The 27,108-nt window shown below is 44.3% G+C and overlaps 2 protein-coding genes across 4 annotated transcripts in view; one reads left to right on the top strand and one right to left on the bottom strand.

Moving 5' to 3' along the window:
• Positions 1-18,407, bottom strand: part of LOC134452700 (RING finger protein 145-like) — a 43,648-nt gene extending 25,241 nt beyond the window's left edge. Inside the window, exons 1-2 of one of the 3 annotated variants that reach the window (XM_063203212.1) lie at positions 18,146-18,407; positions 14,419-14,671 (exon numbers count right to left, since the gene is read on the bottom strand). In XM_063203212.1, coding sequence (XP_063059282.1) covers positions 14,419-14,602 — 184 coding nt within the window. In that variant the 5' untranslated portion in view covers positions 14,603-14,671; positions 18,146-18,407. Of the gene's footprint in view, positions 1-14,418; positions 14,677-16,985; positions 17,825-18,145 lie in introns of those variants that run through there. The other 2 variants (XM_063203211.1, XM_063203213.1) reach the window with 2 other exon arrangements.
• Positions 18,408-21,718: 3,311 nt separating this feature from the next.
• map4k6 (mitogen-activated protein kinase kinase kinase kinase 6) overlaps positions 21,719-27,108 on the top strand; it is a 46,141-nt gene continuing 40,751 nt past the window's right edge. Inside the window, exons 1-5 of the mRNA XM_063203221.1 lie at positions 21,719-22,375; positions 24,765-24,822; positions 25,530-25,620; positions 26,369-26,433; positions 26,753-26,808. Of these exons, the coding sequence (XP_063059291.1) occupies positions 22,241-22,375; positions 24,765-24,822; positions 25,530-25,620; positions 26,369-26,433; positions 26,753-26,808 (405 nt within the window). The 5' untranslated portion in view covers positions 21,719-22,240. The remainder of the gene's footprint in view (positions 22,376-24,764; positions 24,823-25,529; positions 25,621-26,368; positions 26,434-26,752; positions 26,809-27,108) is intronic.

The following is a 27,108-nucleotide window of genomic DNA, read 5'->3' as shown; positions in this document are numbered from 1 at the left end:
AATCATCTCTGGGTACATTACCAATATACCTGGCCTGACCCTGACCAATTGCCAACAGGTTGCTTGCAAGCTCATGCATGTTGAGAGGTTCAGAAATCACCCACGGCAGGAGGCTAAAATCAGAGGAGCCCTCAAACAGCAGAGGTAGGCTAGGGGGTCTCGTTCCCCTGCCCACTTGTCACGTCTTTGAGCCAAATCCCCCCTCAAAAAATAATGTTAGTTCAAAGACTTTCATAGGAGAGAACGTTAACAACCCGCCCACCCAATGCAAAGGAGAATGCCCAAATTCAGTCTCCTAAGGGGGCGTTGTCCTCTCCTTCTTTTTCTGTGGCATTTGGTGGCGGCTTGCACAAGATGTGCTCTTCCGCCATCTACAGCGCTAAGGGAACTCCATTTTATTCTCAAGGGTCTCCAAAAGGGCCGTTCACCTGAGGTGAAATGGATCCTGGAAATGAACGAGCCTGGGCTATCTTTCTCTCCTATGAAAATCTTTGGTTGGTTTCAAGAAAACGTCCTCCATTTTCGTTTTCATATCGTTTTAAATCCATCCAAACAGCACTTCTCATATCTCTAATAGACCATCCAAAACACCTTCAGGACTCGAGAAACTAGAAAAACACCAATATCTAAAGAAGTTGCATGTCGAGAGGAGATCACCACATCGTGAAATGATTGTTCAAAAACAGTTACATAATAATCAGAGGAGTAGGAGGATCATCTCTGGGTACATTACCCACATACCAGATCTGACCCTGACCAATTGCTTACAAGCCCTTACATGTTGAGAGAGGGTCAGAAATCCCCCACACCACGGGGCTAAAATCAGGAGCCCCTGACGTAGCGGGAGACTGTAATCAAAGCAGCTTGGGCGGCGTGCAGCATACAGGCAGCAAGGGGTGGGTATTGCCAACCACCTCCCGATACGATACACATCTCGATACAGGGATATGATATGTATCGCGATACATGTGTATCCTGATACAATAATGCGTATCGCAATATTTTAGACCTTCATTTTTTGTTTCTATACATTTTTTTTTTTTACATTTTTAAGAAAATAGACATGAAGGACCAAATGTTACTTTTTTCCTGTAGAGAACAGTTACACTGTAGTGAATGTAAAAGACTGCCTTCACAAAACTGTAGGTCTGGCAGTTGCTGTGTGGCATTCAAAATATCGATACCGACACCTCCGATACGATACGCTTATCGTGAAGTGGCCCGTGACTATATATTCCAATACCGATATTTTGAACACACCCCTACAGGCAGCACATCTAGGCTACGGGGTCTCAATTCCCTGCCTGACTGCCTGCTGTGTCTTTAGCCAAATCCCCCTCCGGTTCCCTGGACTGCTAAAGCCTCCAGTGAAGTATAATCCTGACGCATGGTAACACGAGATGTCTAGGCACAGAGGAGGGAGCGGATGTGTGTGTGCGTGTTTGAGTTAGGGGGGGTCGAGTCGAGGCACCTGCCAGTCACGCCACCTTCTTAGTGGTAACCTAGCCTAGCTTTCTCCGTATGCACTGTCTAACTGGCTGCTGTGTGTGTGTGTGTGTGTGTGTGTGTGTGTGTGTGTGTGTGTGTGTGTGTGTGTGTGTGTGTGTGTGTGTGTGTGTGTGTGTGTGTGTGTGTGTGTGTGTGTGTGTGGAGAGCGGGCCAAGGCACCTGCGTGTACACACCACCTTCTTCTAGGGCAGTGGTTCCCAACCTTTTTCTTAAGGGACCCATGTTTTTACTATTGTAAGCTTTGGTGACCCAACCACGCGAGTGCCCGCAAGAGACGGAGTCACAAGATGCCCTCCGTTTCCTGCGAAAACTAATTTTAGTTATTTTATTCCTCAATTCGTCTTCGGTCAAATATAGAATAAATGTTTAATGTAGCACTTAGAATTTGTTGTGTCTATGCATTTATTAGTTAAATGCTTTGTCTTATTCAACATGGGCTATATATATTTAAAACGAAACCCCTTAAAATCAAGAGGGCTCCGCGACCCTCTGTGGATCTTTGGCGACCCATAAGGGGGGTCCCGACCCATAGGTTGGGAACCACTGTTCTAGGGTGACCTAGCCGAGCACTCTCGCCGCTTTCAAGGCCGAGCTGGCTGCATATCAACTTCACCCATCTTTGGATACCCTATAAAATATCTAAAACTGTGCCTATGATGGTGCAAACACATTACTGAAGCAGGAAGAAAAACTAACAGTGTGTAAGAAAGTGGGCATCCAAAACACCCTACTGTGAATGGGACTGAGGATAGTTCATGGAGGACAAAAACAACATTTAAATGAATGTCGAAAAGACAGAGTATGTTTTTAAAAGGATTGAAGAGTCAAAGCAAAGCAAGGCTGCGTAAGGCATATGATACTGCTGCTGCAGCGAAGAGGACGGTGAGTGGGGTATTAAACCGTATTTAAGAAAGTGGGTGTCAAAGCAGGGAATTACATTGTGCGTCTGTGGGGAGGAGTAGGATGCCAAGGAGAGGCCTAAGCTTAGGCTACTATTGCTGCCATGGGTCCACACTTCTGTGAGGAGAGAGAGGGTGATGATGATGAGTGGGTGAAAATTTGAGATTGCATTTGTTTACTTTTAATATCATCATATTTCTTGTGTATCTGAAGAAAAATAAAATCCAGCTAATCACCACCTTGACTAACAAAAATCTTGCGGGAAATGCTGTACTTCTACTTCGGGTCCACTCCACACCTCTGTGAGGAGATGGAATGGGGGAAAAACTAGGTGCCAAATGTGGGAAGTAGGTGATCTCAACACAGAGTGCGTATACATGCAGTTCAGTATCCCGAATATGATCGGGATATTAAGTATCCCGAATTTGCGTTTGCGCATATAAACACTTCAGTATCCCGAATAAGCCCTTATTCGGGATACTGAGAAATCGGGATATGCTAGGTGGAGTTTTCCGAAAGAAGCCGGGATACTGACGCATGTATACACCTTATCCCGAATACAGGGGCTTCCCATGGAACGCTGTTGCTGGTATCCAGGCTACACGCATTTGAAGAGAATTCTATAACGGCCAAGAATGTAGACTGGGATATAACGTTCTGTGCGCATATAAACACCTTATCCCGAATATGATCATAACCGGGATAAGCCTCATATTCGGGATACTGAACTGCATGTAAACGCACTCACAGAGCATTCTGCTACTGCTACTACTACTATGGGTGGGGGGAAACAGTCTTTGAGAAAGGGGGTGTCAAAGAGTGAATTACAGTAAGTTTCTGTGGGGTGTGCAATGCCAAGGCGAGGCGAGGCGAGGCGAGGAAAGGCTAAGCATATGCTGCTCCGAGTCCACACCTCTGCTACTTAACGCCAGACATCCCCTTAATCCCGCTCACTCTTCCACACACTAACCCTACTCCTACTGCACTGCTGACACGGCACTAAGCCATTTCACCACGCCATGAACTTGAGCACTTTCCTGTAGGAGCTCACGTGATGGTGTGAAATCATTACTACTACCACACTGATTCACAACATTCACAGGAGAGAGACAAAGACCAAGACAAGAAAAGAAGAAATAGAGGAGAAAGGGAGAGCTAAGTTGAAAAAAGATGTAAGGAGTGGATATATAGACATGGAGACAGCTGAAGGAGAGATGTTTTGTTGACAGCGAAGCAACTGTGGCTAAACTGAGGCCAAGAAAGGTACGACTTCACATTTCTAAGTAAATACATCAAAACATTCAAAAATGATAAAATGTTCAAAATGGATTTGAGACAAAAGAAATCTGTAAAAAACCAAATAATAATAATAATAAAAAGTTCACCACCTTAGACATCACCACATGCAAATGACGCCTAGGTAAATGCATGTTGTCAACACCCATTCCCTACAAACCTGATTAACTTTACAACCCTGCGTGTGTGCTTCAATGGACTAGTGACTAGAGAGCCGTTGCTTGTTTACAGTGCCTGAAGGTGCAACAACATGAAAACACACGGCCACCAAAACAGGGGTGGCAGAACTCACTCGACTCCCTCCATGCTCCCAGCCCAGCATAAACAGGACGTGAGGTAAAACCACACACACACACAACCGCACGCACGCACGCACACACACAAAAGGAGGAGCAGTGGAGTGAATGGGCACTGAACAGCTGAACAGTCGCCTCGGGACATATTTATCTTCTTTTGGGTGGAAAAAAGAGGACAGGGCCGCCCAGGCTTTTGACAGGAGCAACAAAAACATCCCTGAAATACACTCACACACTCTCTCTCCGCTCCTGAACTGGGGTGCGTTTCTCGAAAGCGTAGTTGTTAGCCAGTTAGCAACTTGGGTAGTTGCCAATGGGAAATTGCATGACAAACAACAAAGTAGCTAACATAGTTAGCAACCATGGTTTCGAGAAATACACCCCTGGGCAGCCAGCTACCCCACTAGAGTAGCCCAACTCCCTTTCACACAGGGCAGTCTGCCCAGCCAGCCCAACCACCTCGCTGTCTCGTTCAGCCCAGCTCAGCTCAGCTCAGCTCAACTCAACTCATCTGTGACCGACAGCAACACCACTCATTTGAATATGTGCTGGAATGCTTGTGTGTGCGCGTGTGTGTGTGTGTGTGTGTGTGTGTGTGTCTAGAATTCTTGGGATCCCTCTAGACACCCCGACTGTGACAGAGAAAGGAGGGACTTTAATCTTTACCGAGGATAGATTCCCACCCAACCCCCCTGCTCAATTCCCCCTCCCCTATTCCCCTCTCACTTGCACTCACACACTGATTTTTTCTCTCTCGCTCTCCGTCTCTCTCTCATCCAACTCTCACGCTCCTCCTAACCATTGCAAAAGATACCAAGGCACTATTCACTCACTCAAGTCTCACAGCATTTTATTCTCCCCCTCTCCTCAACTTTCTCCCTTCCCCTGTGTAACAGACACCAGGCAGGCAGCATCAGCCTCTCTCTTATGTAATCTGCCGAGCTCGGCTATATTCTGCTCTGCATCCCTCGTCTGCTCTGCCCCATAGCAAACTCATTACTGAGCTCTAATCCAGCACTGGCACAATAGTGCAGGGCAAAGCGCACGCACGCACGCACACACACACACACACACACTAAACACACACCAAGGAACGAACGAAACGAACACACACACACGTGACTTTGTGCAATTAGCAGAGTACAGAGAGGGCCTGTTGGAACAAGAAAACCTCATTATCCAAAAGGCTCCTTGAAATAAAAAGGGGAAGAAGCTTCGATATCACTCTGATGAGGGAAACAATGACGAGAGAGAGAAAGAAAAAGAAAGAAAGAAAGAAAGAAAGAAAGAAAGAGAGAGAGAGAGAGAGAGAGAGAGAGAGAGAGAGAGAGAGAGAGAGAGAGAGAGAGAGAGAGAGAGAGAGAGAGAGAGAGAGAGAGAGAGAGAGAGAGAGAGAGAGAGAGAGAGAGAGAGAGAGAGAGTTGGAAAACTGATAGTCATGATGTGTGCCTGTCTGTGTCATGTGACCTCTGGTCGTTCCCCAAGTTAAAAACAGGCATTCTTTCCCAGGGACACACAGAGAGTTCATCACCGCTGCCTGTCCACAGGCAAACAGGGCTCACGAGCAAGTGCCTAAGAATAACCAGCAAACAGCACTCAGTGGGAACTAGGAGGAGGAAGAGGAGAAGGCACCGTGACCTAACCTCATCCACCAGGAGAATGCAAACGGACCGCAGCCCAAACCTACCAGACATTCCAAAACAAAGAGTCCACCTCACTCTGTTTTTATCAAGAGCGTGTGCCCTATCTGTTCCCTCTGGCATACTCCAAACAGGCTGGAGCCGTTTCCAATGGTCTAGGAGGTGATAAAGTCGTGCTGTTGACTTCCAATAACAAGCCTAACCACTGTTTGCTTTTGGTGCCCAGGCAGACCACCTTCAAGACACACAGATCTAATTTGTGTGTGTGTGTGTGTGTGTGTGTGTGTGTGTGTGTGTGTGTGTGTGTGTGTGTGTGTGTGTGGTGGCACAGAGCCAACCATTCCCTCACAACCCACTGGTCCATGAAGTCTAAAACTGACTTCAGCTTCAGCGACAAAATATTACAGTACTTATAGGTTTGTTTTTTGTTTTTTTTACAATGGGTGTTTTGTCGCTGAAGCTGAAGTCAGTTTTAGACGGTCTCCGACTGCAGTCCAATAACCACGTGATGTATCACATGACCTATTGTTTCGATAGACTTATCGCGACTAGAAAAAAAGATGGCGGCGCCCGGCAGAGTCCTCCGAGGCGCAGCCTTCAAAAACGTAATTGTAGTTAAACCAACGGTGCACTATCAAACTTCTCAGTGCCTGGATTTACATGTCAACAACCACCCGACACTACGGGATCAACATTTTTGCAACTTTGAGCCTCGTAAATGGGTGTAAAGTAAAGATTTAGCCCCATGGCTAACACAGGTGCCAGGACCTCCCAACAGAAGCTGCATTTCACCTAGCTCGCGGGGTCCCGACTAGCACTCGGAGTTTGGAATGCAGGGGACCTTTGGATGCGAGGTATGAGGTAAACGTCAGCGCTCAGCATCACATATTGACACAACGTAAACCATTTCACACGGGACTATTTTTAATCTGTCTAACTTTTGAAATAAAAAAAACTTTGTTTTACTTTATTGATGACAGGACAATATGAGAGGAGGACAGGAAGCGAATGGGGAGAGAGACGAGAAAGGGTTGGCAAATGACTCGGGCCGGGAATCGAACACCGGTCGGCCACATGGCAGACGAGTGCCCTACCGGTTGGCCACAGCAGGTCCGAAATAAAAATCATACATTGGAAGCATAGGCGTTTCCATTTCAGCATCAAAACAAGAGTATTCATCGCAATACAAAGCAGCATGGCTTGCTTTACCAAAGACAACATCAACCCATACTCAATCTGTCTAACATTTGAAATAAAGCCATATATCAGAAGCATAGGAGTCACCATTTCAGCATCAAAACAAGAGTATTCATCGCACTACAAAACAGCATGGCTTGCAGCACCAAAGCCACAGTACTACTGATGACACAGCTGAACATACAGTATGAAGTAGACTTAAGAGTGGAAGCCAAAATTGGCTCTACATCAAGAAGTTTAAATACTTGGCTAGGATGAAAATATGCACATGAAAACATACAAACAGCTTCAACTAACACTCAAGCGGCAAACAGATTTGTCACTTGATTAAAAAAAAGATAGTTTGATAGATGTTTTTTTCTCGCATACGTTTTCTTTCAATAGCTTTCAATCAACAATGTAATCAATCCCAGAGGATGGCATCAAATGAACAGTTTGATCTCGATATCACGCACGATCCTCAGACGCGCCAGCAGATATCTGTAGGTTACGTCTAACAATCAAGCTAATGATTCTCAGTTTGCTGGTTTCCATCTGCTTGTCGACATTGACGTCGAGTTACCGTAGATGAGAGGCCAGCTGGAACTGGAAATCGTTTGAGTTGGATTGAACTGGCTGTCATTCAGAACAGCAGAAGTCCCCCTTGGTTCATTTCTTTTACTGTCTATGGATCTGACATGGCCAGACAGGGGGAGGACACTAACTAAGAGAGTCCAACTGGAGTTCAGCCTAATTGAGAGAGCGAGAGAGCGAGAGAGCGAGAGAGCGAGAGAGCGAGAGAGCAAGAAAGCAAGAGAACATGGCTCTCTTATATATGGTTTACTTTACAGCCTACTCTAACACCTGCCATACTTACACAGACATATATGATAACAGTTTGACTTGTACACCACAACTGCAATAGTGACTACAACCTTGCATGCATGCTCAGAGACACACCATTGCAACATACTTACAGTTAGATCCATTGCAGTCACATTAATGGATCGCAGTAATGGATCTAGCTGTTCGGAGGAAACAGTGAAACCTCACGAGACATCCCAAGTCTTAACAAGCTCGCAGTCATTACGGTTAGTGTGTGCATGTGTGAATGAGTGTGTGTGTGTGTGTGTCTTTCTGTACAAGCCATTGCAGTCGTCATTCTGTTCGTGTGTGTGTGTGTGTGCGCGCATGTGTGTGTGTGTGTGCGTGCGCATGTGTGTGTGTGTGCGCATGTGTGTGTGTGTGTGTGTGTGTGTGTATATGCGTTTGTGTGTGTGTGTGTGCATGCAGTATGTGTATGTGAGAATAAGCATGTTTCTGTACAAACTTGTGTGTGTGTGTGTGTGTGTGTGTGTGTGTGTGTGTGTGTGTGTGTGTGTGTGTGTGTGTGTGTGTGTGTGTGTGTGTGTGTGTGTGTGTGTGTGTATTGTGTGTCAAGTCAAGTCAAGTAGGTTTTATTGTCAATTTCTTTACATGCACTGGTCATACAAAGAATTTGAAATTACATTTCTTGCTTTCCCATACAGACAGACTAATCTAGGTAAGGACATAGACAGTATAGACATAGACAGTACTTATACATGGACTTAAGACAGTATGGACATAGACAGTGCTCATACAGACATTTAAAGTGCAAGACTGGACAACAGAAGACTTGTAGAGGACATACATTAAGAGGTATTGTTGTGCTTTTGTGCGCGCAGTATGTCTGTTTGAGAATGAGCGTGTTTCTGTATTAACTAGTGTGTGTGTGTGTGTGTGAGAGAATGAGCGTGTGTTCCTGTGCACAAGCTAGTGCACGATATGGACAGTGCAGCACACTGGGTGGCAGATAACTAGAGGCTCTGCTCATTAGCAACATACTGCTGAATGGTGATTGTGTATCTGATTAGTGCAACAATGCAGGATTAAGATGAGAGAGAGAGAGAGAGAGAGAGAGAGAGAGAGAGAGAGAGAGACAGAGAGAGCGACAGAGAGAGCGATGGGTTGGGTCAGGGCCATTGCATTGCATTGCATTGCATTCCTATCCGGTGGCTGATAAAAGCATGCAGCCAGCTTTCCCATGGCACAGTCCACCCCGCCCCCTCCCAGTCCCAGTCAGTTTAATGTAAACACTCGTTACAAGGATTTTTCAACAAGGCTATTACTAGTGGAGCGATGCTTTTATCCGAGTGTATATCACTGTAATGTAGCACAGGACACAATGTCACAATGTTTGGCGATTCCACAGAGCAAGCAGATTTCGCTGCCCAGATTGGGACACGTCGGGATTCTGCAGCCGTCAGTGAAAAGCTGATGTCCTACCGGAGCCATTATATGCGAAGAGGTTAAGTTTGAGAGCAAAAATCGAAAACAAAAAGGCTCCTTTTCTAAACTTGGTAACTAAACACAGATTGAATCTAACCTTCCGAGGGTGGTGCTGTGTGCCAAATAAAGCACCTGTATTCATGGTGAGCTAGGTTCGAATCCGGCCTGGTTCATTTCCCAGGCCTCAGGGAAACCTCTTTCTCTCCCACTGTTTTCCTGCCACATCTTCTCTATCCAGTCATAATAAAGACGCAAAGAGCGCCCCCTCCCAAACCCTAAAAACACATCTTGAAAAGCCATCAAGTCTGTGGCTTTGCTATGAGGCTGTGGTGATGGAGACAGCAACACTCTGCACCACCAGCAGCAGCATCGGCGGCAGCAGTAGCAGCAACAGCAACAGCAGAGCAATGCAGCCTTGGGCAGCTGATCAGCATCACCAAGAGGTGGCTTAATTACAGCATCAACACAAATGGAATCATTGCTAGTAAGGAGAGGAAAAAACAACGATTAAAAACTCATCTTTCAAAGCCATCAGCCATCACTGTAGCTTTGCCTTGAGAGATGCAGAGGCAATGACAGCAGCAACCGCATCAGTAACAGAGAGGGAGAGCAGGATACCCAGTGCAGCATTATGCAGCAACAGATGCTGCCTCAGCAGCATTACAGCAACAACATAAATGGGATCATTATTTTAGATTAAAAAAAGAAAAATATACACAAAATATTTCAAAGCCATGAGACTGTGATTTTGCTATGAGAGAGGCAGTGGTGATGGAGGTAGCAACACCCAGTGCAGCTTTGGGACGCACCAGATGCCTCAGAAGCACTAAGAGATGGCTTAATTATCACAACAATACAAACGGAATCGTCGCTTTTAATAAGAAAATTACATACTTAAAAACAAAATAGTTCAAAGCCACGAGACTGTGGTTTTGCCATGAGGGAGGTAGTGGGAGAGGAAGTGGCAATGCAGTCAGCAACACCCAGCGCAGCCTTGGGCCACAGCAGATGCCTCAGCAGCATTAAGCACTAAGAGATGGCTTAATTACCGCAACAATACAAATGGAATCGTTATTTTTAATAACCACACGCTTCACTGTGTTCCCTCCGTATATCTCCAGCTCTCTCTCTATCTCTCTCTGCGTGTAGCCATCAGTATGTCCTGAGTCGGCGGTTCTGCTGGGCTATTACATGGCCCAGTGGGTCGACCCTGGGTGGCCACGGCCAGCGCTGGGGAGATAGGGGACACGGGGAGGGCACTCAATTACATCCGCACGGGAACACAGACACACTGTCCAGCCTCTCAATGTCTCTCTATCGTGGCCAAGTGATAGCCTACTACTGTGGATGAACTACTCAAGGACAATGACCGCCACTGACTGTCCCCTTCAGGAAATGATGGGAGGGGAATTGTGTGTCACTGTAATTCCGGGGTAAAAAAAAAATATATGCCCATCGTTTGGAAGCCTATGTTTCACACAACTGTGTTGGTTAGGTGTTGGTTCAATTAAGTAAGATTACCACTTGATATGGTACTATTATAACAGACTTTCATTGCACAAATGGAAGGTGGAAAGACACATAGGGGTACACATCTTACCAATTCGGTAAGACCACCAGCAACATGTTCTCAACACCACAGTTGAACTTGTAAACAAAATCAATATGGTGCCTGCCACAGTGTTGTACTGACATGCATGTGAAACAAGGCAGGTTCAATTACCTCCTCATTAGAAACAAGAAGTTGCAAAGCCATGACCTTTAGTGCTGCAATCAACGCAACTGTTAAGTTTCGGCCTCCAAATCAACAGCAGTTGAAAGACAGTTCACCTTAAAAACCACAACTTGAAGCAAACCATCAACTTAAAGTGTTTATGAAACGAAAACAAAGTAAAGGAATTTGACCATTTCCAGGACAGATTCTGAAAGTTCTAAGCCTTGTGAATAAAATGGGATATTGTCTGGGTGATATTTTGTCCTAAAAGTCATGTTAAAACGTTCTCAAAAAGTGTTTTTTTGGTGACATGCAAATTTTATGCAAATGATATGCGTGACATAGAAGGGGTGAGTTCACCTCATTCCACCTTGTTCAGATCAATGGCGGCTAGTACCAAAACAAAGCGCAGTGTCAAGCAGTGTGTTGCTGGAGGGCCGAACGGTGCCAACTGCAAAAATGGCTACTTGACAGAAGAAATATCTTTGCACAAGTTCCCTTCTGTGAAGAATGATGGAACTGTGGCCGACAAGGAGAAGGCTAAATCAAGCTAGGGCTCTGTGGATCCAATGCGTGGTTTTGAAGCAAGCTCGTGGTCACTGTTGTGCTCATTTCCACTGTTGTGCACATTTCCACCCCTTGTGCTTCACCACAAATGTGGAGGTCGCGGGCATGGTTGGACTGAAGAGAATGCTATTGCCTCAAGCAGTTCCAACAATTGACATCGCCGGCGTGCAGACTGAAACTGCCCCTGTAACTGCTCGGGCACGAAGACAGGTGAGTGCACTGCTTTGCTTTAGGCTACTCGTTTTACCTTGTCCATCTGCTTTGTATGTTGTTTTCAGGAAAGGGTAATGCACATTACATGCCAAACCGATGCGAATGCTCTCGGAATATGCACTTTTTATTGATTGCCATTCAACTGGTCAATAAATTGGTTTTGGGAGGATATCCGCACATCAGCGTGGTGCTCTCAGTCGAGGACAGCCAACTCACAGATTGGGCTACTGCTTAGCGAATAAACAGAGATGCACATAGCGTAGGCCTACTTTGAAGCGTTGATTGTTTGTTTTTAGTATTGTGGTGCACGTGTGGCTGACGTTTGGACACACCTCATCCTCAGAGTCCGGCTGAGGGACACGAGACGCCTGTGACTTTCAGCACAAAAAATAATAATGATAAACGCTAAAAATATGCTGAGGACTCAGGCTATATAGGGCGTTTTTCCAACAGCCTAATACCTCCGTATTTTCTCTAGTTGATGATATTTTTGCATGTAGCCTACATGCATTTCAATCACACTATATCGCGCAATTGAATCAAAATGCCCCCCATTTGTCAACAAATACACACGCCATGTCATCTGTGGGTCATGGCAAAGCGCCCTTAGCAACCGTAACCATAAACAAAACGAACTGTCAGGCTATGTCAACAATCGTCACTTCACCTGTCAGACATGTCACTTTCTGCAGATGTATCAGTGCCTCTGAAATAGATTTGTGCTGCTGTTTTTTTTTCTCATGAGGTTGGATGTGTGGTTTTTCGACACGCTGATGTTTGTATCAGAATTTTGGTTCCTTTATAAGATGTGGGTCCATCAAATGTGTGTTGTTTTCTCAGATCGCCATACTAGCAAACCAGGGACTCCCCTGTATGATGTCACAGCCCAGCTCATTAGTCACACCAAATTTCACAGAATTCACACTTTGAGTTGCCATTTTCACAAGTTCCTCCAGGATGATTGGGTTCAAAGTCTCATCGATGCTATCAGAAAAAACAAGGCTTTAATGGGAATGACCGTTTGTTTTCGTTTCATAAACACTTTAAAAAAGTCCTAACTAGGAAACAAATCCAAGGCCTCCATGTAAACTTGCTCACGTAAAACAAAAAAAAATGCTCATACACTGAAATCAAATTTGTACACACCTAGGCAGCCAAAAAACACAAGGCTTGCTTGTGCAGCTGATTCACTTTGACATACATCTCTTGATAAAGTAGTTCCCCTTTACAGATTGCCTCTCCAGTTCATACAGTGCCGCACACATCACAGAATAAGCAAACGCTACATGTACCTGACTGACCTGATGCTTCACAACGTTAGCATCACGTGCAGTCACCATGGGAACTCAAATGCAAACGTGCGTCCCGTGTTGACCCATTAGTGACACGGTGCTGCACCTGAGGGTACTTAAAAGGGCCCTAAAGTGACATGAGATAGGGATCCACGCAAAAAGCACCTGTCTATTAATAGCAGGGCCAGTGCTATTTTCCACAATGGCACTTAAATGGAAAAGATTTCATTTTTTATGGCCTTTCAAAATACAATTCCCCATCTCTCTCACAAGGCCAGAAATGTCTCCCCTTCAATAAAAGAGACAGACGGCAGGGCACTGCCACTACGGGTACAGGGAGGGCTAATAAGCCATATCTATTTTTTAAAAGGACAAGTGGCCAAATTTAGATCTCAGTGCAAAACCTCAGCGGCGAGGTAAGAGAGAGCAAAAGGATAGCTTACAAAGTTACGTGGGGACTCTGAGCAATCACATCTCACATTAAAAGTTAAACATGATCAAATGTTACCGAGTTGGCCCTGCGTTAAAGGTACTAGGTTGCAGCGGTTCTGGTCACAGGCGGCGTATCGGTTTTAGTCAAAGCATTTTGTTTTCATTAGACCGCTACATACGTGCACGCATGAACGGGCAACCACTACAACAACTGGCCATCAGTGAGCTGCGCTAAGGCTCAACTGAGTATCTCATTTCCATAGGGAGCAGTCTGGATAAGGCACAAGATAAAGCTGAAACAAAAGACTGTTGTGTGAAACATTTGCATAGGGCCTCTGTTATTAACCCTTTTTTACCAAAATGGTATTGACCAAGCCTTAAAATGACTTACTTCAGACTCTGAATAAAGTGTAGTGTAATTAATAACATCATAGCAATGGTAAGCTTAATTGGAGTTTTTTTCCCCCAGCAAAAAAGTAAAGGGGCCCCATTTGAACGAAGAGACTGACCCTGCTTCAAACGCCAGAGTGCTGATATTTGGAGAAAACCACTTATTCCTAGCAGTCTCCTAGGGGACACAAGTAAACAACTGACAGAGGAGTCTGGGGAAGGAGCATAGATGAAGACACAAAAGAAGGAGAGACGGAATTGTTTTTTTTTTGTGCAAACACTTCAGTACTAAGCTGGGAACAGCCATTCAGTAATGTTGAAACTAGACAAGGACCACACCAGTGAACACTGTTCAACAATTGTTCAAACCCACTCAACTCATTCCTCCTCACTCAGCAAACAAAAACATGATGGTTAGTTGCTTTGCAAGCCAATATGGAGAAACAGACCAAGTTCACAATATAACCTAGAGGTGGGTGATATGGCAAATATGTCATATCACGATTTTTTCACATAAAATTTAGATTTATCATGATTTTCAATATTTTTCATCTGTTTAGAAGGTGCAGGATTCAGTGGAAATGCGAGTCCAGTAAAGCTTTGAACAAAAAAAAACACCTGAAGTGTGCAAACCGTCTCACTAAGAACTTGAAATAATAAATCAACAAGGAGCCACAACTCACCGACATAGTGCAGGTAGAGCGCCAGGTACTTATACTGGAAGAGGGGGTTGTTGTTGAGGCTGCTGCGCTGGATCTTCTGGAAGAAGGAGCTGACGTCCCAGCGGTACAGCACCTCCAGCAGCATGATGCTGGGCACCCGCAGCCCCACGTTCAGCACCGACTCCAGCCGGTCCTTCCAGGCCATGGCCCTCACCTCGCGGAGCCCACGGAACGGGACAGGACGGGACGGGAGACCACACTATGCAGGCCTCAGCTGCACTGGAGAGAGAGACAGGGAGAGAGGGATCAGGAAGAGGTCAGGGGAGAGGGGAGGAGAGGAGGGGAGGAGGTGAGGAGAAACGAAAAGAATGGGACGGGAGAGGGGAGGAGAGATGAGGAGAGGAGAGGGAAAGAGAGGAGGAGAGGAGAGGGAAGGGAGGAGGAGAGGGAGAGAGGAAAAGAATGGGAGGAGACAGAGGAGAAGTAGAGAAGTAGAGAGAAGTAGAGAAAATGAGAGAGGGAGAGAGGAGAGGGATGGAAAGAGAACAGGAGAGATGAGTAATGGTTTGTTTCTGGCTAGCTAGTGACACATTGTTTCTGGCTAGCTAGTGACACAGGTGCATGTTTAACCCTCTACTGCATGAATTATTATTCTTACAGTGTAAAAAATGTTTCAGTGCTTTTTTAGTGTTAAAATGAGTTAAATAATTGATTTCCAAAACATTTTTTAAATTTTTATTTTAAATTAAGTTTTTAGTTAATGGTTGCCATATGGCAACTTCATGCAGTCGTGGAATCTTGTGTAAAATCAGGTTTTTCCTTAAAAAGAGAATTTTCCCTTCATAAATCTTCAATATATTACTTTCCAAATGTTAAAACTCATTAAATGACATAAATAAAAATGTATATTTTTAGTATTTAGTGAAAATATTTTCTGTAAAATAGCAAAATATGGTCTACAAGACGGCCCATAGACATGTACACACATTTACATAAAAGCTTCCGAAAAGGTTGTTTACACTTATTTGCAAACATTTGCAATGCATTTTCACATTAAGCATGTCTAAAATTACAAATATAAGTTCAAATGATTAATTTGGCACCAAAATTATAAGAAATATCTGTAAAAATAGCCTCATACTAATCTAATTCTAAGTCATTCCAATGGGGTTGATTGGGGTGAATGGCCAACAATGTTGTTCCATAACTGCATGAAGCTGCCATATGGCAACCATAACATTTTACCTTTTTCCAAAAAAACCTTTGCATCTAAAGTTGTTTTAATGATGAAAAATAACAGTTTACATATTCCAGATAGTGTTTGTATTTTTTTTATAACAATATTTTGGGCTGAAATCAGAGTAATACCTTGGTTTATGGAGGCCTCGAGCGATGACCTCCACACACAAAAGTAGGTGATGAAAAAGGGCTTCCTGTGTTTATTTCTTAATCATGTGACCTGAAAAGTTTTTTTGGTTTCAAAGTAAAAGGCTGTCTTATCACAAATAAGTATAAATAAACAGGTTATAGTGCACCCTCTATTAGAAAAACTGGAAAAAGTTTACGGTTGCCATATGGCAACCCCATGCAGTAGAGGGTTAACATTAAAGGGCTGTTGGTAGATGTGCTGCCCTGGCCATGAGGGTCTTTTACAAGGGAGGGGAAGGTAGGGACCATTTGAGAAATACACACACACACACACACACACACACACACACACACACACACACACACACACACACACCTCTCCTATTGCAGCGATTGGTTGAAAAACACAGTTAAACGGAGCCGGACCGTCTAAATGTAACTCTTGAAACGTAAGCATCCAAGTCCTAGCATGTGGGCAGTACATCACTGTCGTTATTTGCTCTCGAGAAAGGCAGGGCACTCATTCTATTGACCAATGCTGACAACCAAGGGGAAGTCAACAAACTTGCCGATACCTACGTGAGACATACACCAGATAAAAGTTGCCTACATTGCATACAAGAACCACAACACACCCAACATACATACACCACAACACACCAACACCCTGACCCTACATACTTTTCAATGCAACCCAACACCAAACCTAGCTGGCCTGGCTACACAAGTTTCCTGTCTGAACATGAGACAGATCAGCTGTACGTCAAGCTGTACAGCTGGCTGTCAAACAGAGAGGGTCATGTGCAAAACATCACAGGATTAGTGTCAGATCACACCGGTTTATGAGACTTGATTTCATCTTTTCTCCTCAAATAACCCATGGTTGGCTGTCAATTGCTCTTACCACTTCACGCAGCTTACGAATCAACGAGATGCATTATGTCAAGCTTCTCGTATGTTTAAACGTCACTCAGTCAGATCAAGTGTATTTATGCAACAGACCCAATTCCGGTCATCTTGCCGTGACGCATTTAGTGTAGTAGAGTCACTCTACTAAGCACTTTGAGGTCAAGCAGCAGCTACTACAGCTGCACTAACTATGTGCAGATTGTGCACTGATAGCAGAGTAAGCAGAGGGCGGCGTGAGGAAGACCAACACGGATGTTTCTAGCAAGTAATGCAGCCCATCACACTTTGTTATGACCAGAAAGATGGTTCACCTTAGCGGAAAGCGATGCCTTCACATAGGATTCTTCCTGAACTGTTGAAATCCCAGACCCCAAGCCGTCCAATTGACAGTGCCACAAATCAACAAACAGGGGAAAGCCACGCGCCAATTCTTTTGTTTGGAATTCCTGGGAGACAGCTCACGTTGGACACATTCCATGATGCTGACAAGCAGCAACTAAACAGCACACCGTCCGCAACATATCGATAAGCCCAGGCTTCTATGTATCCTTAAAAATACGTGTAATTGTTGCTTTCAACCGAACATGGAGCAATGCAGGCTGAGAAGTCAGAATCTGAGAAGTCATTTGTTTGAATGTTTTCCCAGCTAGCATTACATAACATTGGACTCTAGAACTAAGCTGTCTACATGCTCAATATTTCAAACAGGCAGGATTCTGGAGTCGTATCTTGTTTGTCTAGCAAATCATTCACTGACTCAAACAACAATAACCGTTGATTTTGTTTGGTCTGTTTCACACCCCACCCGTCAAAACGGTGCATTCACTCACAACAGCAACTGAGCATCCCACCGAGGGCAGTTCAAAAACGGCAGCAGCTAGCTAGAACTACACACAGCGGTTAGCAGCTCGCTAGCTTTGAATACATGAACTTTAGTAACCCCGTGCTCTTCACTGGTAGACGCAAATACATGCCGCGCTCCCTATATAGCCAATAAATAACACTTTCTTTTTCTTAGTTCTAGTGGACGTGATATGCACAGGTCGGGTACTTGAAGTGCCTGAAACACATGTACACATTTATAAACATAGGCGTTTAATGTCTATCACTAAACGTCCACATCATTCTTGCGCTGTGGAAATCGCTGATGCTGATACTGGCATGCTAACAACACCGTTAGCTCTAATGTCAGAGCTAGAACTACATCCAGGTGGAACATTGAAGTTGACATGCTCAAGCAAAGTTAACCTGAACAAACAGCAACTGAAACCTCACGCGGTAGTGCATTATTGACGCAAAATTGGTAAAATGCCAAAGTAGTTCTTGGTGATAAAGCATAGTGTGTATGATTTAAGCTAACAAACATCTAGCTAGTGCTACTGGCCTTAGAATACTCAAGCTTATCAGCTAGCTGTAAGTAACGTTATTCACAAAACATGTTCTGGCTAAAGACAAGCAGTGAAATACATACCTTAAATGGATTCACTTTACACCGTTTTGTTTGATTCCGCGTTGCTCCCTCGGTCGGATATCAACCATTGTAACTCATTTGCTGCTAAATTTGACATCGGTGATGGAAAATCCACCGAGGAGCGGAACGTTGGCATTCACCCATTCAGTCTAGGAGCCATTACAGGAATGATGTCAAACTGAGTTTGCGCAAAGTAAGAGGTTGTTGCTTCAATGCATAGCCTTACCTCTCAAGTCTATCTGCATTGGCACCTATGCAATTAACTATTTTTTGTGTGTTGTTTCAAATACTATTCTACTTCGTTCACTCTGCTAGTGAGAGCAGCCTGTTTCCCCACTGCACACAAGGTCTCTATTTTGCCTGACAATGAATGTAGACGGTATCTTTTTTTTCTTCATAGAACCAACACCCCTACCCCAACCCCTCGTTTACAATCGAAAGACATGTGCGTGCCCTTGTAATAAATAAATAAATAGTTTCCCCAAGGCCTATCCTAATTATTAGACTGTTTGGTGAAAATACTGGCGAAGTACCCATGGCACAAGCCTGGACATATGGCTACAGGTACCAGTATCACAAACAATATTTATCTGAAATGGTGCAAAATGCAAAGTGCAAGAAGGACAAATAAGTCAACACAGATACAGATTATTATTTTTTTACCGTGTTGAGGCAATAGGTCTAAACAGCTAGAATGACATCAGTAATGTTGCCAGAGCAAGGGAATATACTCCTTCTATTGCATGCCTTCAGTCTTCAACAACACTAGGAGATAGCAATGAGGGGCAGGGACGCTGACAGCTTTGGCTGAGCCCAGGGCACACACACACACACACACACACACACACACACACACACACACACACACACACACACACACACACACACACACACACACACACACACACACACACACACACTGACCCCTTTGCACCCCATGTAGGCCTAATTTACCAGTTTGACAAATTCAGTATTCATTGTAACACCTTTTTTGGTTGATGATGAACAACCAGTTGTCATCTTCATTTCCCCCACTCGTTTACCAGGCCTGGTACTTAAGGTGTCTGCTGCCATCTAAGGGCTGTGCCGTGTACTTACAAAAGCTAAATAACCCCATGTCTGTGTGTGAATTTCTCCTGTAGCTTTGAAGCCATTATCTGGCCGTCATAGTCAATCCACTTCTCGTCATTCTGAGGTAAACAATTAAGTCTAGATGAAATGTAAGTCTATATTCTGTGAGTGTTCTGATTTGGATACTTTGACAACTTACTCTCCATCACTGCAGATTGGGAGAGGAGCAGTCCTGGCTAGCACATATTACACTTATGCCTCTTTTCCACTGCCGGTTTTCGGGTAGGCCTACAGCTCGACACAGCGGCCACAACTTTTTGCTTTAAGATTGAGCTGTGTCATGTCTATTTGAAAAGCAAAAAGTGGCGGCCGAGTCGCGCTGTGTCGAGCTGTAGGCCTACCCGAAAACCGGCACTTCAGGGTATTAGTTACAGTCCCTGGAGAGAAGTACAGCTTACAGTAGGTGCCTTGCTCAAGGGCACTCCAGCCATGGATGGAGTAGCAGGGAGAGGTGAGGTGGGATTTAAACCTACCACCCCCAGACTGAAAGACCAACTCCCTAGCCACTAGGCCATGGCTGCCTTGAGCTCACAGCACATCAGTGTGCAGTGATTTATCCCTTTAGTCTGGATTACTTATGACTGCCCATCATTAGCACCTGAAACATAGGGAATTGAACATATGGAATTTATTTCTTGCAGGAAAGATCACAGTTCAAGAGTGTGTGTGGTGGATGCAGCACAGCAAAGCGGGACCATCACACATCACTAAGCAAGCCCACTAACAGACCTGGAACAGTGGATAACCTGTCTTGTTCACAAAAAGAATTTAGACCAGGTGTTAGAGTAGAGAACATGTCTTGTAGGTGTTTGGTTGGTTGTCCCTTAAGAAAATGAGAAAATACACTTTTTAAAAGTAATAATAATAATAATAATAATTGTATTTGTATAGCACTGTATCATACAAGGCATGTATCTCAAAGTGCTTAACAAATGGGAAAAAACATCATTGTTAGAGATGGATTTAAAAGGAGAGGTATAGAGGAGAGGCAGAAATAGCAGGAAGGCAGAGGAAGAAGAGATAGATAGAGATTGTAGAGTCATAAGGTCAACGTAGGTTAGGACCAGGATTCTTAGATGCGTAAGGTCCATAGTGGCTGGGCCTAGCATAAGTCACAGAGATTGGGCGCTCAGATGCGGCCCCTGGTGGCATCAGGGGAGAGGAAAAAACTCCCTTTCGCTTGAATCATAGTTTGTAGGGGGAAAAAAAAGCTCAGTGAGGTCTGAGAAAAAAGAACCCTATAGTCAGGAAGAAACCTCAGGCAGAGACCAGCGGCCACCTAGGGGAGCGCCCTGCCAGGGCTGGTTGTGAGCAGTAAGGACGCTGCGGCAGCTGGGACACTATGACGCCTTGGCAGCTAGGAGTTGACAAGGATGAAGAGGTGGGTCTTCAGCTGCTTCTTGAAGGAGTCGACGGAGCTGGCTGATCGGATCTCGATGGGGAGGGCGTTCCATCTCTTGGGCGCATAGCTACTTTAACACAATATGAGAATGGAAATGTAGAGACATGCAGTAGGCTTCAAGGCCCCCATGACTCTTGGGCCCCTAGGTCTGGGCTCGGTAGGCCCATGCAGCAGTCTGTCTTTGGGGCTATGGCTTTGCTCAAGGTAGGCATAAGTCAGCTCTTCACTCTTTGTGTGGCTTATCACTTCTCCCATCACAATTTTCACAGATTGGGTATAACATTTGTTCATTCCTTAGTCATAAGCTGCCCGCATGTAGCATAAACTGGCAAATGGAAGCCATGGAGGGTACCAGAGCGGGCACGGGCCCGGGCCCTAAATGATGTAGCTATTAATGTTCCACACATTCCATTTATTCACACACCATCTATTCAAAATATACCTTCCAAAAATATGATGGTAGCCCTTATAATAGTAAAGATCTAGAACACTCAGATCTCTCAGATCCCTTGCCGCAGAGACCCTCCTTCAGCATATGGGATCATTGTTGAATAATACACTCTGAATATTTGATAATTACTATGCATTCCCATTACTTTAATCAGAAAAAGTATTGTTTAGCATCATTCGTTTTTACTACATCGCCACTAGATGGCATATTTCTCTCAACGCATTGGTGCATGTCTCCATGCGCCATCACCCACATCAACAATGGACACAGTATAAAAATGTGATATTCATTTTGAATGCAGACTAGACCATTAACTGTAATCGATTGAATAAATCATGTTTTGGTCTGGCAATCTGATATTATTGAAGGCCTACTAATACAATTGAGTTCTGAATGCCTGTTTTACAAGATGCCTGTTGCATTTTTTTTATTATTTGATATGAGTGATTAAAGTAACCTTCCCTTTGATTGGTCACTGGATTGTGTCTGCGCGTCCACTCTGATTGGCTCATTAAAATTTGGCTCCAATCGGGCTGTTGTCTGTCAACACGATGGACATCCCTGTCCCTGACTGTTTCTTCCTGTGAAACAACTGTTTTTTTGTGAGTTATCATAGCATTTTCCCCACAATGATGGAGATGCATACACAAAGATTGTTCACGTATCTCTCCGGTTGGTATTCAACTTAGCCAGTTTTAGCTGTCGGACTAAATACGTGGAATGCCTCTTCTTGTTACTAGTCTCCTAGTAACATCGTTGACCACGTGAATCGAAAATGTGGCTATCTAGTTTCAGACGTGTGGCACAGCTAAAGTGCCTCTTTACTGTATTTACTCGGAACATGTTTTCTGATTGTTTGTTTCAGCAGGTGTCAGTGTAGATGCAGGCGGCCGCTGCTTTCATCACGCTCAGACATTTTTTTGACATCGGATGATGACAGCGTCAGATTAATCTGCAGTGTTAGTGGCAGTGCAGTGCAAAAACATTTGCCCATTGCACCAACGTAGCTGCCATTTTATCGCTTTCGGGTGAAATGTGGTATGAAGGAAGTGCTGCACATGATGATGCCAGTCTTTTGAGTCGCAAAACGCTTCCCTGAGGCGTGAGAACCATGTCGGTGAGAACTACGAACAACCACACCGAGGCTGCTGCCATGGATGCTATTGGGGTCTTGAATACCAATCCACTGGACGACTATGAACTGATCCACAGGATTGGGAGTGGTACATATGGAGATGTTTTCAAGGTATTTACTGATGTCTTTTATCTTGATAATCGTTTAATTTCCTGGTTGTTGCGAAAGTTTGCGATCAACAGTCAGTTGTCTGCAACAATGCCATTGCCAACAGTTAGACCACATTGCTGTAACGACTGCGCTCCATGTAAACATATTGCGTGCCATACAGACCCCATACATTTTGATACTATAACCATTTGCCTGCACGTTTCTGATTCTTTAATCCAAATTCATCTTAGACATGTTTCCGCCGCACTGTAGCAACATCATGAAAGAACGACATCACTGACTCTTTTGTTTACTGACACTTTTCAGACAGCTACTGTAGCCATCCACTGTGCTACGCAACAATATAGCCAGTTACAGACAGCACAGTCTTTCCCATTTGATGATTTCCCATTTTGATCGTATGGCACAGAGGGATGGCAACAAGACCACCGCATATTGTCAGTTTTCATTGACTTTACAGGGGGTCTGCAGCATGCTGTGATTTCACACGGCACTCAAGACTCTTCACAGGATGTCTTTCGGGTACTACAGGAAAGAAAACAGGAAATGAATTATGTTTCTTCTCAAACGTTGGTCTCTGTCATCTCCATGCAGAGGCCCATAGCGCAGATGAAGTCAGACAGAGCGAGATAAGCTGCTTTGCCATCTTTTATCATGCCAGACATGCACAGTGGCACAGCACCAAACAATAAGATACTTCATCCCAAGGACATGTTCCATATTTGTCATAAACAGTGCTGAAAATATCTCGAAGGCTATGCATGTTGCATGTCAGTGTGACATGACTTAAACACCAGGTCAAGTAGTAGGAGAAGCTTATGACGTGCCTAAAGCATTTCTAAACAGGCCTTTTATTGTGGGTCTGCTGCAGAACCATGAGAAGTTCCCTAGTAACCTTAGACGTGTAATGCATCAGGGGGAAGGAAAGAGTTGTTGAGCTTGTGCAACTGGACCCAGAGTGTCATGGATGCGGTCTCATGCCCATCCAGTTTCCCTTTTGAAATGTCAGCTAATTGTTGTCCCATTGTCTAATGCATTTTATTCAGGTGATTCAGATACTTCTCGTGGGTTGCCTTGTGTTTTCAGCGCTGATTATGGTCAGCACCGTGCCAGACACATGCACACTACATCAAACCTCACCCTGCATAATGGCTAGACAAGTGGCTTTACCCAGCTAAAAGAATGTGGGCTAGGTGCACACCTAGTTGCAATGGTTTTGTGTAACATAATGTGTTGGCGAACCACACCAAAGAAAACAACATGTTCGAGGCCACAGAAAGTGCACCAGCTGACATTCCTAGTGTCCGTAGACCTGGAGGTAGACCTGCCATTCAGTTGCCGTTTAAATCATGCTCTTGACTAATATGATTGTATTCCTTGTGCCAGCTGTACCCTCCATAGTTGGCATGTTGGTGCCCCCAACCCTGATATCTCTTTCACTTTGGTTATACTGGTTCTCTATCAACGGATACTGTGTACCCCAGTACTTCCTGCGAATTTAAACAGTAGGCCTCGATCTGCGATTCAGTTCCTGTCTAAATTGTGAGCAACTTGATAAACAGCAATATGACTGTTCAGATTGTCAGTCGCACTCTAACTTTGACCATGAACCCTCTTGAATGGGTCAACCTGCCACAGGCAACTAAAAGTCAGGTTCACCCATACATCTCCAGTCAGCTAAATATAGTACATTGTGTCCCAAGAGTGTGATGTCAAGTCAAGCGCTGTAAAAACTACAGGAAATGAACGGAGACTCAAACTACTGCAGTGGGTTCAGCCGAACTGGGAGCAGCGAATATGCGGCTTCCCCTAATCAAGCCACTTGAGCTGAAGGCTGCGGTCCAGTAATCCTTTAAATTTCACTGGTATTTGGCCTCCAGCAGGAAATGAAAGCACATGCCTGTTACTGTTACAGAAAACAAAGGCTCACATTGACAGGCGTCTGTTTGTAGACACCACTTTAAAGTATATCCATGTGATTTACAAAAAAAGGGGGCACATCTTACGGAAGACACTTCTTGTTTTGAATGGTTAGACTGGATTTAATTTGGGATGCAATGAAATCTTCAGTATGTGTTCAGCAGAACTTGCTTAGTGTGCAGGTCTACAATGTGAGTGTTGTTGAACTTGTAAAATGAACCTCCATCATTGCATGTTTGTGCACGGGGTGTTCCTGACGGGACATCCATCCTTTGTGTGTTGCTATTTCACATGCCAGAAGCTTTTGTATCCAGCTCAAGTCTTGTGGTGGTCAGAGATCATCAGGTGAATGTTCTTATCCAATCTCTCTCTCTCTCTCTCTCTCTCTCTCTCTCTCTCTCTCTCTCTCTCTCTCTCTCTCTCTCTCTCTCTCTCTCTCTCTCTCTCTCTCTCTCTCTCTCTCTCTCAGGCCCGCTGCATCAAAACATCAGTCATTTCAGCTATTAAGGTCATCAAGCTTGACCCTGGTAAGTTTCCATGCTTTGCTACTAACTTATGTGTGCTTCCACAAGTTTATTACAGTGTGTTCAAACTTTGATGATGTTGTAGATTTTATTCTCTTTGGAAACACCACCACATCAATGCATGTTTGTAGCCTTGTGCATGCTGTAGTCTTAATTGGCAGTGTTATGAAGCCTTTATAATAATAGAATGTGCAATGGTTTGCCAAAGCGCGTACAGATACAGATAACGCAGTGTTTTAAAAAAAAAAAAATGTTTATCACACTTGAGTAATGACTAACGGTTAATCCCATTACAACTCTTAGCCCAACGCCTTTCCCCTTCCCCTCCGTTTTGCGCGTCCACGTGTAGGGGTAGTGGCATCTCGATTCACGTTCAGACAGAGGGGTAGGGGTAAGGCAAAGGGCTTCCCACCCCTCCGCGCGTAGATTTTCCAACACCACACTCCGTCGACGGAGGGCTACGACAGATTTCCCTGAATGCATTGCGAATGCCTTTAAAAATTGGCGGCAAGCCGTGGCATCCACAACAGCACATAAGTATAAATATTTTCGCCGCAATTGACGGGTTTAAAGTGGTAATACTTATTCCATTGTACTTTAAAAAGTTTGTTGGCTACCTCATGAAACATGATCAGTGAAGAGCCAGTGGTGCGGTGGTAACAAGTGTCTCCCCCTCTCCCCCTCTCCCCACTCCCCCTCACCACCTCCAGGGGAGGATCTGTCCAGCATCCAGCAGGAGATCACCATGATGAAGGAATGCACCCACAAGAACATCGTGGCCTACTTTGGCAGCTACCACACGTTAGTTGGCACTCAGCCTCTGCTATTACAAATAAAGAAATGCAAAAGTGGTTTTCTTAAAGCAACTTTCTGACCAATAATTGAATTTGACCTTTCTCCTATTCTTCTAGTCATTCTCTGAGTCTGGCAATATTATTCCTAGTTCTAAGCTAGCAATTGTCATTGAACCATGTTGGACCAGCTAGCTACTAGCTGATCCCATACTATTCAATGAAATAAGCTATCTTGGAGATGGAATTTGCGCTGCCAAACTCTGAGAACGACTGGAAGAACTGGTGAAAAGTAGAACTCAATTATCCAAGGGTAAAAGAAGAATCACCGCACACTGGTGGACTTAATTTTGCTGCTTTTGGTAGAGCTTAATTATTTAATTCAAGGGTAGGGGAGGTGGAGAATGAGCTTATCAAGTTGGTTTTATTGTCAATTTCTTTACATGCACTGGTCATACAAAGAATTTGAAATTACGTTTCTTGCTTTCCTATGCAGACATAGACTAATCTAGGTAAGGACATAGACAGTATAGACATAGACAGTACTCATACATGGACATAAGACAGTATGGACATAGACAGTGCTCATACAGACACTTAAAGTGCAAGCTTATTTCCAGAAAGGATGGAGTGTCACTTTAAGTGAATGTACAATATGTCATATGTGTTCTATATCTAGTTGGACTCCATTCTTCATTTTCCTTTTCGATTCAAAAAAGACGTATCTGCTAATACTCTACTTTCCCCTCTTCTGACAGAAACAACAAGCTTTGGATTTGCATGGAGTATTGTGGGGGAGGGTCCTTGCAAGACATCTACCACGGTACGCTTGACCTAATTGACCCATTGGCCTACATGCTTTGTTTTTTGGCACCAACCAACCAGCATCGAAAGTGTCATTGGTCATTGCCATCTGCTGGTCAATAGATCTTAACGAGGATTTGCATTGGTATGAGGCCAGATGGCTCGTCTGCTCCCATGTCTGATCTCATCTGATCTGATTTGATCTGTTCTTGTTCTTGCTCCTGCCTGCCCAGTTCCTCTAACGAAATGAGTGTCTTTTGTTTTTTGGTTGTGTTTGTGGCGTGTGTCTTGTTTTCATGTTCTCATCCTCCTGTTTGCTCTTATTCTCTCTTCTGTAGTGACTGGTCCCCTAAAGGAGAGACAGATAGCGTATGTGAGCCGGGAAACATTGCAGGTAGGTGTACTGCCCTACAATTTCAGAACGCAGTATAATTCAAAATGCCAAACTGAGAAAAAAGGCTTTAAAGTTTCCTTTCTGTCCACGCGACTGTGTTGGAGGTAAAGTGGTGATGACACTTCCATATAATACTTTTCTATGGTGAAAATTTATGCACACAAGAAAAAAGCAAAAAAACCAACATTCTCATTACTTTTTAGCTGAAAAATCATTATACTGCGCTCTGTTGTGGTATTACTGTCTACACCAAAACCACGGTGTCAATGGAGAAGTGCAGTATAATTCGCATTATACTGC

This window comes from Engraulis encrasicolus, chromosome 7 (genome assembly GCF_034702125.1).
Source record: "Engraulis encrasicolus isolate BLACKSEA-1 chromosome 7, IST_EnEncr_1.0, whole genome shotgun sequence".
In the NCBI taxonomy this organism is placed as follows: Eukaryota; Metazoa; Chordata; class Actinopteri; order Clupeiformes; family Engraulidae; genus Engraulis; species Engraulis encrasicolus.
The sequence above is the reverse complement of the archived record's forward strand: the minus strand, read 5'-3'. Positions and strand labels throughout refer to the sequence as shown.